The sequence below is a fragment of the Sturnira hondurensis genome, unplaced genomic scaffold, assembly GCF_014824575.4.
Source record: "Sturnira hondurensis isolate 20B ecotype Veracruz unplaced genomic scaffold, ASM1482457v3 Scaffold0022707, whole genome shotgun sequence".
In the NCBI taxonomy this organism is placed as follows: Eukaryota; Metazoa; Chordata; class Mammalia; order Chiroptera; family Phyllostomidae; genus Sturnira; species Sturnira hondurensis.
This window is the reverse complement of record NW_028095338.1, coordinates 1569245-1582416: the sequence shown is the minus strand read 5'-3', so window position 1 is coordinate 1582416 and position 13172 is coordinate 1569245. Positions and strand designations below refer to the sequence as shown.

Here is a 13172-nt window from a genome sequence, read left to right as displayed (position 1 = left end):
ATCAAAAGTTAAAACCAATTTGGAAATGTGTATATATATTTATATATATTTGTATGTATAAATCTATAAAGTACAACCTTATAAACTTTAAATTGGAAATAGTTCTCATTAATATTCATAATGGTTTATAAATATCTTCTGTGAAGTGTGAGACAAATTTGAGTAATGCAAACTCTTCTTTGAAAACACGGTTAAATGCACCTATAAAACCTGATACATGGTAACCAGAAACTCTCAGGGCCACATGACTACTCACTGAGATAACAGGGAACTGTCACACGTATCAGCAGATCGTGATGCTTCAAGTGTCACTGGAATAAGCCACTTGGTCAACTTCTCATAGGAACTTTAACTGCCAACTATAACCAGAAAAGGGTAATTGGAAAATTAAAGTTATACACACACACACACACACACACACACACACATGTCAACCCCTTATTTTCATTTACTTTAATCACAATTACATAGTTGGAGATAATATCTTGCTTCAAGATATTATATCTTTTCAAAAGCACAATAATACATACTTTTTCTGATAGTATTTTCTCCAAAACTTAGGCTCTGTATTCAAACATAATTATTTCCACTCGATAAATTGTCAGACACAATTACTCTTCACAGGTAGCACAGCAAATGATTTGCCAGCAGCTTTTTCCTCTGGACATTATTCAGCGAACTTATTATATTTGGAAAGCTCTTTATTAAAATATAAATATTATATGGTTTTTGGTTTCAGATTATAGTAACCACAAGCAGACTTGTCTTAGTATTTTTGTGGTTCTGTATCTTCTTAGCTTCACTTTTAGAACATAAACTTAATGAAGGTAAAAAAAAAAGCATGCTTGTTTTCAAAGAGTGGTTTTGTGTTCTCTGTGGGCTGTTAATGAATGTCACTTGAGGATAATGAAATTAAGCTAATATCTGAGTATCTGGTTATTTTAACGCACATTTCAAGTAGACAGTGTCAACGTAGCTTTCCTCCGGACTGGCTAATTCATAGTTGGCTGTCACTTTGACACAAACTGAAATACCCAAGTAATTAAATTTGAGCACTTTAAGGCACACATATGAAATATTTCCCCTAGCTATTAGCAGCATTTACAGTGAGAGTCCCTGGCCTTCAGTTTAATTATATTTACATATAAAACAAACAAAAAACTTATGGCTTTATATGCAAACAGCAATGACATAAAAACGGAGTAATGGAAGTGAAGGGGACACTGTCTGAGTCAGCCTGAGCTTATCTGTTTTTGTTTCCAAAGTTTGTCTTGCTTTTCCTTTCCAATTTGTCCATTTGTTCCTGGTTTTAAAAAAATAATAATTAGCTTTAGGGAGAGATGTTTTTATTTTATCTATTGATTGCTAATCACATTTCTTGTCATACTTTTACATCAGTGTATTTTCATTTTCTAGTGTATTTTCCTTCAGGCTTCTTCCAGTAGGCTGTGCATAGTCCATGGTTTTCTTGTGATACATAGATTCCCACTGACTATATGTATTTTATGTATACATAAGCCCTGGTTTATTAACAAAGTAATTTTTCTGCTTGATTTTCAGTGTTTTTCTCTAATAAATCTAGCCGTTGGGGTCTTTTGGTTCCAGTAGCACTTTTGATTGATGCCTTCCTGATCTGTAAGCAATGGAATACTTCAGTATAATGATACAATATTTATTTTTATATTCTTATTTTTTTTCTCAGTGTGTGCTGTATTTGTGGGCCTTGAAAATTCTTTACCCCAAAACACTGTTTTTACTCCGTGGAAATCATGAATGTAGACATCTAACAGAGTATTTCACATTTAAACAAGAATGTAAGTATATTTCAGTCCTCTGCCTTTAACAAGATAAGTGCTAAATAATCATTTTAATGTGTGTTAAGAGCATATTACAATATGATCCATTGCTTCAAAGTGAAAAATCTCTGAAAAACACACTATTTGTGTCATCATGTCTAAGCATGGATAGTTTAGAGAATTTAGAATTTCTTTTTAAATTATAACTTCTCTATAAAAGTTATGTAAAACTTTGAGTTAATATTTCATGTAATTTATCCCAAGAAATAGTGATTAAGTTATCTTTTAAAAATAGCTAGAATGCACCTGTGTGTGGCTCAGGTGGCTGGAGCAGGGTCCTGTACACCAAAAAGTTGAGGGTTCAACTCCCAGTCAGGCACATACCTAGGTTGTAGGTTCGATCCGGGGATGAGTTCCTGGTAGGAACTCATGTGGGAGGCAGCTAATCAATGTTTCTATCGCACATTGATGTCTGTCTGCCTCTCTCTGTTTTTCTCTCTCTTTCTACCCCTTCTCTCTAAAATCATTAAGCATATTAAAAAGAAATAGCAAGAATGCTGCTATTTGGGATAATGATCCTCCCCTTTAATCTCAACTCACTCAAGAAAAGCAAATGGGGGGCAGATTCCACCTTGTGCCCGTTTTTAGATGCAGCACATTTACTAGCTTCTAAGTAGATTTTACAGAATTAAAGATGACTTCTTTCTGTAGATATAAATACTAGGAATGATGAGTACTTCATATACATTTTCTGAAGTCCTCCTCAATTTTTCTCATTGTCCAGTGAAACTTAAAATTGTCTGTGTCATTTAATCCTATACTCAATGGAGCATAGTGACTTCTTTTAAAACATTAGGAATAAGTCAGTCAGAGAAACGCAGTGCACAGTGACACGGAAAAACAGCTTTACAGAATTTCTGGCCCTCTGGTCTCTATAAGATCAGTTAGGAAGATTAGCCAGTTCTGTGTCCATCTTTCTGTTGGTCTCCTACTTATTTGCATATATTTTTTGAGATACATCTGCAGATAAATAACAAGGAAATATACAAAACTTCTCTCTTCTGCTTTATAAAAAATTGCTAAAAACTGGAACATATGCATAAACAACAAAATTTTTAAAAACCAGTACATTGAAATGTTAACATATAACTCTTTAAAAAGTCTTATTTAATACATTTTGGAACTTTGCAGTTATAGTTACATGCTAACATGATTCCGCCATAAAAACATTCTTTAAAAAAAAATCTGTTCCATGAAATGATTCTAGCTATGAAATCATGAGAGTAAATATTTTTCTTAAATCATGTTTTAAAAGGTAAAATCAAGTATTCAGAACGTGTCTACGACGCCTGTATGGACGCCTTTGACTGCCTGCCCCTGGCCGCCCTGATGAACCAGCAGTTCCTGTGTGTGCACGGCGGCCTGTCCCCAGAGATTAACACTTTAGATGACATCAGAAAAGTAAGTTCTGTTGTTTTCCACCGGTCATCACTCCGTGTGCTTCAGTCACGGGGAGAAAACATTGATTTCCCTGCCTTTATCACTCACTTTATCCTTTCGAACTAAAATGATTTGATTGGTCATGAATCTCTTTTCTGTAGTAACTTTTTTCTAGGAAGAAAGATACATTTATACTTGGAAGAATTTTCATCTCTAAAGCCCCATCTTATTACTGTGTCATTAGAAATGTAAAAGATACTGTGCCCCATTTTACCTGTGTCATTAGAAATGTAAAAGATTTGATTGCTAAAAGAATATACCTTTTTATTTCCCTCTGGTTTGCCTCCAACAGAACATGGTGTGTTTTAATTAGAAAATGTGCTTTGTTCTTGGGGAAATACCACAGCTTGACCTTTAAAATGTGTTGACACTATTTTTTAAAACCTATTTGTTATAGTTTAAAACTTTAGCAAAGGCAATGAGAATATTCTTTTTTAATTTTTTTTATTTTTATTTAACTCTTGTTCAAGTACAGTTTTCTTTCTTGTATTCCCAGCCCTGCCCCCCAGTGCTCCCCACCTCCCTCCCATCTCCACCCCCCCACCTTAGTTATTGTCCATGTGTCCTTTATACTTGTTCATGTGAGAATATTCTATTGATTGTATTGAATGTCTTGATAAAAAAGAGTCAGTTTTACTTAAGGAGGTATTTTCTACTTAATTTAGCATTCGCTGTTCCTATTGTTTTAACCAACAAAAAGAGGAGTTAGATGGAGTGTGAAAGTGTGTATGAGAGAATATAATAATATGGGATAGTTTTATGTAGTGGAAGATAATCTTTTCTTTCATTATGCTCAAAATTCTTTTAAAAGTTCATTGGTTTAAAAGAAAAACTATTTTAGGCAAGTAAAGCATTTAACTTGTACCTTAATACTCTTTCATTAAGGTCCAAGTCTTCAAGTATAAAAATAATACTGTATTTACTTTTATATTAGAAAGAAAATGCATTTTTATTTTTAAAATCAAACAAAAGGACATTAAATGAACCTGTGTTGTCTGCCTCACGTGCTGCTGTCCTTTTTATCAGATATACCTCTGCTTCTGGTGCCCCTGGCAGGCCAAGCACTGATACTTGTGCTGTATTTAATGTGCTGTGGAGACAGGGCGCTCCATTGTGGCCCTGGAGTTCAAGTACAGACTGGTTCACTTTTTGCATGAATGTAACAGATTCGTTCTTATACAATTTGGTGAACTCTTGAAATAAATAACTTCTCATAAGTTAAATAGAGTTTTAATATATCACCTGCTGTCCTCAGGACTGGAGTGTTTCAAATATTATGTTCAACTTTTGTATATGTCATTAAACTCTATACTTAGCCATAAAATGATTTTGAGGTTTGCATTTTGCCATGTGTCAATAAGATTTGCCACCACACTTTCTTGACTTAATGAATTTTTGGTTATTTATTCTTCCTCTAGACAGTATGAATTTTGGAAAGCACTTTTTAACTTTCCAGAAGAAATTCTATAATCTGGTTGCCTTACCAAACCTTCAGCTTGGGAGTCACATTAATCAGATGCTCCCTCCCCACTCCTGATGTTCTATCCCTGGTAATAAGTTCTTGTTCCTCAGAAGGAAATTCTGTATTGGGGGGGGGGGTAAGTATTGTTTTTCTAGGATGAAGTGTCCCAAAGACATAAATTATTCAAATCTCTTAAACAAGTCTAAGTTTGCAGTGCATATTTTGTGGAAAACATAATGGTTAAAATATAGTGTCTCATCCTGAAGTTTTTCACTGGGTGTTTAAAATGTGAACTATTGCTTTATTCTCTTAGATGTTAGTTTTAAAAATGGAATGTAGCAAAACCATGACTTATATCATGTTTTATAGGAAAAAAAATGATAATTTGGTTGGCTGTTAGCCTTATATATTCACCTGTCCACCTATTCCTATGTTTTTTTATGTTAAAGTATTAACTATATAGAATATCACCTTTGGGTTTTCATAGCTGCTTTATACATCTCTTTTCAAGAGACTATAATATCTGCTAACTTTACTCAAGATCCTTAAATAGCAATTTAAATTGGGACAAAATAAAGGAAAGCAGCAGTGTAATAAAATTGTTAGTGAAATGCCATTTGCAGTCATATTGCTTATACTTTCTAAATGCATTTAAAATTGAAATATGCCTTTGCTAAACATTTGTAGCTGGAAAATGGATTTTATATGAGGGCTTCAAGTGAAACTATGAAGCTTAGAACTGTAAGCTGAAGAATAACTAGCTAAATTTGGGTTTATTTTACTCTGCTTATCCTTATTCTTATTTTGTAACCAGTAAGGTAAACTAGAGTAGGCTTATTCTTTAATTAAACCCTGAGGTACAAATGTACCCCTCTTAAGATGAAAGCTGTCTGTTCTCAAAATCATATTGTTAAACATAAACATCAGAAATTGTCTCATCCACATTTCTAAATCACAGTTTAATGGAAGGAGTAAAAGAAATGTCTCCAAAGATAAAATAAAATAAGAGCTCCTCCCCAAGAAATGAAACACATAGTCACATGGACCAATAATGACTAAAACACTTGGATAAATGGAATAAGTTAGGGGAGAAAAAAATGAAAGGGAGAATAGGAGAAAGAGGGGGAAAGTAATAAAGAGTTAGGAGTTAAAGAGGTAAGAGGGAGACAAAGGGTGAGATGAAGGCACATAGTAAATGAGCTCACCAGGAGGAAGAAGGCAGGCAAACTGAGGAGATGAAGAGTAGAAGAATGGGGAAGAACCACGGAGAAAGGGCAGCTGGCAGGAAGAGGGGCAGAGCGGGCAGTTCAGAGTTCATGCTGCTCTGTGCTTGGGGCGAGGAAGTCGAATGCCGCAAAATTCGGGTCTCTTCTATTTTCAGAATTCCAAGTTTCCAAAGATTAGCATTTTGCTCTCTGTCTTCTATTTTTCTTAGTTAGACCGATTCAAAGAACCACCTGCTTATGGACCTATGTGCGACATCCTGTGGTCAGACCCTCTGGAAGACTTTGGCAATGAGAAGACTCAGGAACACTTCACTCACAACACAGTCAGGGGATGTTCGTACTTCTACAGGTGAGGATGGAGTGCCCGCCTCACGGAGCACATTTGGTTCATAAATCTTGTAATTTATCACTACATGTGTTTTATTTATTTATGACATTTGTGTAACTTCTCTAGAAAACAAGTATAAATGAAAAGTTCACTTCAAAAGCCTCGTTCAAATGAGTTCTTAGTACTTGTAAAATGAAAGTATAAGTAAATAGGTAAGAAATATATCTGTATAAGTATACAGATATAGTATCTGTGAATAGAAAAGGCATAAAAGAGGTATTCAGGACTTGGCTGGTGTGACTCAGTTAGTTGGAGCATCTCTCATAGACCAAAGGGTTGCAGGTTCAATTTGTGGTCAGGGTACATACCCAAGTCGCCTGTTCAATCCCTGGTCAGGGCACATAGGAGAAGACAACCAATCAGTGTTTCTTTTTTTTTTTTAAAGATTTTATTTATTTATCTTTAGAGGGGAAGGGAAGGAGAGAAGGAGAGAAATATCAATGTATGGTTGCCTCTCATGAGTCCTCTGCTGGGAACTGGCCTGCAACCCAGGCATGTGCCCTGACTGGGAATTGAACCGCGATCGTGTGGTTCGCAGGCCCGTGCTCAATCCACTGAGCTACATCAGCCAGGGAACCAATCAGTGTTTCTCATATCGATGTATCTCTCTTTTTCTCCCCTGCTTCTCTCTATAAAAGAAATGAAAAAATGTCTTCAGGTGAGAATTAAAAAAAAAACAGAAAAAGCCATGTGGTATCAAGAAGGTGAAGTAGCTAAATAAGGTAGTAGGATTTAGTAGAAAACTGGTTTTGTTTCAAGAGTGATAGAAAAAAAATTCAACATCAGCCTTGATTTTTTAAATTTAATTATGTAATAACTTTAAAAATATTTTACCAGTTCTTATAACTTAAATAAGAAAAATAATTTTAATTGCTAATTAGATTATATTCAAGTTATTCTTAAATTTTCTTAACTTTATCAGAGTTTCTGAATAAATTAAAATTAGCAGCAACTTAATATATAGGTACAATGAGTAAATTTTTGTTAGCACATTGATCAGCCACATTGAAAAAATTTTATAGTGATTGTTATGTCTTTGCGTTTGCCAGTGTATGGGGGTTTGCCGACTCCATAACGTTTCAGAGCACAAACCAGCAACACTGTCGGCTGTTGTTTGTCCTCCTGACTTCCCTGGCGTCACGTGTCAGTTTCAGCCTCCTGCATTCCTACCCTCCATTTCTCTAGGTTCCCTTTTCATCAGACTTATAATTTATGCAAAAGGGCAAAACGGTCATGGAGAATTTTAAATTGTAGAGTACATAGTCTTTAAAAAAAAACCTTAAAAACCAAAACTGATATTCACTGAAGTTTAGGCCCAATCCCAGCCCAGCTAAGCGAATGGCAAGGCCGGAAGAGTCTGCCCTGTGTGTTGGGCCACGTACCTTCTGCCTCTAGCGCGAGCGGACACCGCCCTTCTGCCCAACATGGATCAGACTCCGTTCAGTGGTAGAACAGTTTGTTTCAGACATTAAGTTTTCCTTGGGGGAAAAGTAATTTTCTTTTCATCCATTGATGTGATTGGGAAATTGAAGTTTGTGAACAGAAAGTCGTGTACACTGTAAAGCATCAAAGAATAGTTTTGGATAGAAATAGTAATAAAGAGATTTGTTTTAACTTTATGTGTCAGAAAGTTTCCAAAACAAAGAAGATGAAGTTTCTTTGTTTTGGAAATTTGGACATCAAGTCTAATGAGCGTGTGTTGAGTGAAGTGAAGCATGGTATATGTATTTCTGTGAACCCTGAGGTTTCTTTTCAGTAATTAATTAATTTGGGAGTAATGCTTTATTTAAAATGTTCAAATATTGTAGTGAAAAGTTAAGTGTTGTTGACATATATCAAAGCCAAGTGTTCAATTTCTCAAATCTTGTGTCGAACCCCTAAGTATGCCACAAGTGTTTAAATTACCTATTTGATGCCACTGAGTTATGCTTCAATAATACAGTATCAAACAAAATGTAAGCCACTTGATTTTGATATTAAGCTATATTGCATTTCTTTAATCCATAGCCTAACCTCTTCTATTAGCTTTCTGAGTCAGTTTTCAGATAAATCATACTCTAAATAAAGTTGTCTACTGCACTTAAATAAACTTACGGTGTTTTTGCTTTCTGACTACAGACCCAGATGTGTTTACATCAGAGATAAAGGCCACCAGCTAGATAGAGGATTATGCATGTTTTTCTCACTTTTGTTCTCAACAAAATGATTATTTAACTCCTCTTATTAGAGGTTGTTAATAGATCTTTAGCCAAGACAAATGTTGAATATCTAACTTTAGGCCCTATAGACTGACTAATAGCGAAGCAGTCTGGATTATGTTTTATCTAAGGAGGAGAAAAATGACTCTTTTATTCTAAAGCTTGTCGATCCTTTTGATTTGGGCACCATCGTGAAGGCGTCAAAACATCTTTTGTAGTCTCAGCTTATAAAGCCGACCTAGAGGAGCACAGGGGGACCAAAAAAAAAACAGGAAAGAAACTTGGTGACAATTACCTGTTGTGTTATTGGCTCTGATTTGGATCCACAACTCCCAGTTATATTTTACATGTTTATATTACATTTGCATATTTAATTTGCCATGCCACCCTAATCATGGTCTAACACATTTCCTGGGCCATAATTTAAATAAAATGAAGTTTGCAGAAAAACGCATCAGTAGAATTTATTTATGCTGTTCATGAGTTATAGAAAATAGGCAAAGTGACAGAGAGGAAAGAATCCATAAGAATGTAACTTTTGCCCAAGTGTTACTATTATTTTTATAACCTTAGACCGGAGTTTGCCTATTCAAATGTCTAAGTTTGAGGCAAGTAATTTAGATACTTGAAGTAGGCCAACTATTAGATTGTAAAGCTTAACGAGGATCGTGACAAACAGGAGGTAAAATTTTCGTTTTCATGTAGTCCAAACAAAACTGTCAGCTGGGTTAGGTGCTTGGGTTGTCAGTTTGTATGTCTGTCTTGGAGGAATCGTGTAAGCTTACTTCAAAAGGAGTGAGTTAAATTAGACATCTGAAGTTCTGAGATTTGAAGAACATCTTAACAGTCATTTTAAAAGTTTTTTTGAAGTTGCAAATTACAGCTCACTCAAATGACTACCAGGCACCCTTATTAACCCCTCCCCTCCCCCATATCCTCTGGTTCCTCCTTTTTCACAAATCCTGGCTCTCCTCCAACTTACCTGGCAGATCCTTGCCTCTTCTGCTGCCTCTTTCTTCATCTTCCTCCAGCTTTGGACATTGTTTTCTTCACATTGCCCCAGGGACCCCCACTGTTTCCTTAGGTCCCCTGTAAACTAGGACCTCCGTGGTTTAGTTACAAGATCTATATCTAGCCCCGTCTGTCTTTCCTGAGCTTGATTGAATTCTTTTTAGTTGTCTGTGAAGTGTTTTTACCTAAGATGTTCCACTGTCACCTTAACCTAAACTCATCTTACCTGAAAAAGCTCATTATTATTTGCTTCCCCACTTGCGTAATCTCCACTAGAGAGCCCTTTTGTTTGTTTCTATTAACAGTTCATTCTTTCAGCCGTATAGACTAGCAACTATCTTTTTCTTCTTGCATTGAAATCACTACCAATCATCACATCTTATTGAACCTTTTTAATAAATCTGGACCATCCTGCCTTCCACCTTTTCCACTCCAAATTCAAAACCTTCTATTTTAGTCTGTTGGAATTGCACCTGATTGTACAATACCCGCCCCCAATTCATTCCCTCCCATTCATAGGTAATTCTTTTGAAAAGAATTCCTTCACTCATTCAGTTTTTTAACATTACCTGAGCACATGTGATTGATATATATATATATATATGCCTTCTGTAAGGTTTTGTAAATACTAAGAGTCCCTGCCTTCAAGGGAATAACAGACTAGTGCCAGAGTTTGATATGCAGAAATTGATAAGTAAAATGCAAGGTGGGTTAGCATTGTGATAAATGTGGAGATCATCACACACACACAGAGCTGGTAGCCTTAACCCAAACAGGAATGGATAGGAGTTTAAGGGACTGCTGATGCTGGAAGTGTTGTTAAACTTAAATTTTAAAGGATGAGTAGAACATATCCAGCCAGAGATACTGGGGAAGGTTAGGCTCTTACAATCAGAAAAACTGGTGTTCGTGAAAATTTGAGGGGAGATAACACTGGGAATTCTAGAAAGATCACTTCTTGAATGGTCTTACTTTGCTTCAGTGTACACTGAAGTTGGACATTCATGTAACTAACCTATACTATTCCTATTTCAGTATCCCCTAGAAATGTGTACATTTGAGTACCCAAACACCAGATTGATCTATAGCAGCAGTGTCTGTAATAGCCAAAAGAATGGAAACAACCCAAATGCCAAATTAGTAAAAGGAACAATAAATCGTAGTATATTTAAATAATTAAATACAGCAAATGAGAATGAGTTGAACAAAACTGCACATAACATGGATGGATGTCACATGTATAATGATGAGTGGACAAAGCCAGATACCAAAGAGTGCATACTGCATGATCCCATGGAGCTGAAACAAGAGTTCAAGGTCAGAGAAGCTAATCTATAACATTAAAAGCCAGGATGGTGGTTTCCCTTAGTGAGGAGGTGATAGTGACTCAGACGAGATACGGAGAGTTGCTGAGGTTCCGGAAGCCTTCTGTGCCTTGATCTGAGTGCTAGCTGCGAAAGTGTTCACTTTGGGAAAGGTCACCAACTGGTAACCTTCGGATTCGTGCAGTTTTCTGTACAGATGTTACTCTTCAATAAAAAGTTTGTCTTAAGTACAAATTACTCCCCACTCTTCAGGCAGTCAGGTGCAAGTGAGGATGTAAGCTCTGGTGAAGTTCTGACAGAAAGAGTTGGAACCCTTCAAAACTTGATCCCTAGTGGTAAAAGGAAATTAATTGGAGAACCATGGGGCAAAGGAAAGAACACAGTAAGTCCTAGGAAGAGGGAGACCTAACAGTATCTGGGCAATGCGAGGACACCTCAGGAAGTGGAGGAGGGGGTGGCCAGTTAGGTAAAGTCCTCTGTAGTACTGGGCTGTGACAGGGGAGGGCGGAGGCTTCCTCCTTCCCACTGACCAGGCTGCCTGCCTCTGCTTTGCAGAAGCCGATGAGGGAAAGAAACTCTTTGCTTCTCTCACTTGCTTAACTGCCCCTGTTGAGGCTACTCCAGAAATTAACTGTGAGCTCCACTTTGCTGGCACATGGCCATTAAGCATATAGGATGTGAAGACAAAACTGCTCATCTCTTAAGGCATTCAGTATTGCTGGAGAGCAGGTGTATACACATAATTTACACTACAACATGACAAGTGATATATTACATTCATATATTATGGAAACATGATGGGTACAGCAATTGTGTACACCTTGGGGTAATGTAGGTTTGAAGGGAATGGTTCACAAGTGATCATTTAGCTAAGGCTTGACAGAAGAGTAGACTGTTCTAGAAAGGAAAAAAAAAGTATGTAAGGGCAAAAAAGCATTAAAAAGCATTTTAATAATGCCTGCTGGCTATAGTTTGGTTAAAGACCTTGAAATCTGGGAGATTGTAATCAAAGTCTAAAATATAATTTAATACTGCAGTAGAAGAGGGCAGTGGGGAAATGATTGGTGATGGAAGGAGACTTGACTTGGGGTGGTGAACACACACTACAGTGCAAAGATGACATATTGTAGAACTGTACACCTGAAACCTATATAGTTTTAATAACCAATGTCACCCCAGTAAATTTTAAAAAATTAAAAAATAAATGACAAATAATTTAATATTGCAAGAAACAAAAATAGAATAAACAGACTGCATCTATGTAATAGCTGTTTCCTTTAGTGCCAAGCCCTTTTTCTACCATGTCTCACATTTTCGTCTCTCTACTGACATCTCTGTTCATGCTCAACACACTTCCTGTTCCTCTCCCTCTCTTGTTCACATTCTAACCACTTCCTACCTAGTAATCCCCGTACGTGATTTCCTTAAGATCTAACATAAGTCACAACTAACAAGTATAACATCTGCTATTAGAATCTGGGGTTGCTGACTCACCATTCCAGGCTGCATTATTTCTTTCATGCTATGGTGGTGAGGAGAAAATTAGGAGTTGTAAAATGCCTACTATTGTGAGTCAGGCACTGGACTAGAAAATTTACACACATTGCTAACTCCTTTAATCTTTATCTCAAGTCTATGAAATAAATGATACTGTCTGCAGTTTTACAAGTGAGGTGATTTATTTTTATGAGGTTAAGCAAAGATATTAAACAATTTTCCAAACTTTACATAGGAAATAGAAATAAGAAACCACATCTAAGTATCCCCACTATTCCATGGATATATTCACCTCCCTTTCTACTCAGACAAGATGCATTCTCTAGTTCTTAAGGAATAATTATGATCCAATAAAAAACATTTTCAGAGAAGGTAACTTGTTCCCCAACCACAGCAGTGATGCTGGTAAATGAATATCACAGAGCCAAGAGCATCACTGGTCTTCACCACTCCTTGCAGCTGATCTGGTATAAGAGGTGGTTAGGTCACTGGGTTAAATAAAATTATTGCAGGGTCACTGCATACAGGCAGATTGCACCCGACAAGGGTGCCCATGGAGGGGGATGTGTGCGGGGCTCCGATCCAGCCAGCCCTCTGCCCAGAAGGCCATGGGCTCAGACTTGGGCTGATCAGTCTGGCGGAAGAGAGGCCCCTTCTCCCTGGTGGGCACAGAACATGCAAGTTTCACCTTATTAGTGCAGAGACGAGAGGAAAAAAATCTGCCATGAGATAGGTATTTTTCAAAAAGATTTCCTCAGACCCATGTGCT

General features: G+C 36.7%; 1 protein-coding gene across 2 annotated transcripts in view; it reads left to right on the top strand.

Moving 5' to 3' along the window:
* The window catches only part of PPP3CA (protein phosphatase 3 catalytic subunit alpha), a 306638-nt gene that overhangs the window by 231626 nt on the left and 61840 nt on the right, over nucleotides 1-13172 (top strand). For both annotated transcript variants that reach the window (XM_037036241.1, XM_037036242.1), the window contains exons 4-6: nucleotides 1703-1814; nucleotides 3112-3257; nucleotides 6194-6333. In XM_037036241.1, coding sequence (XP_036892136.1) covers nucleotides 1703-1814; nucleotides 3112-3257; nucleotides 6194-6333 — 398 coding nt within the window. The remainder of the gene's footprint in view (nucleotides 1-1702; nucleotides 1815-3111; nucleotides 3258-6193; nucleotides 6334-13172) is intronic.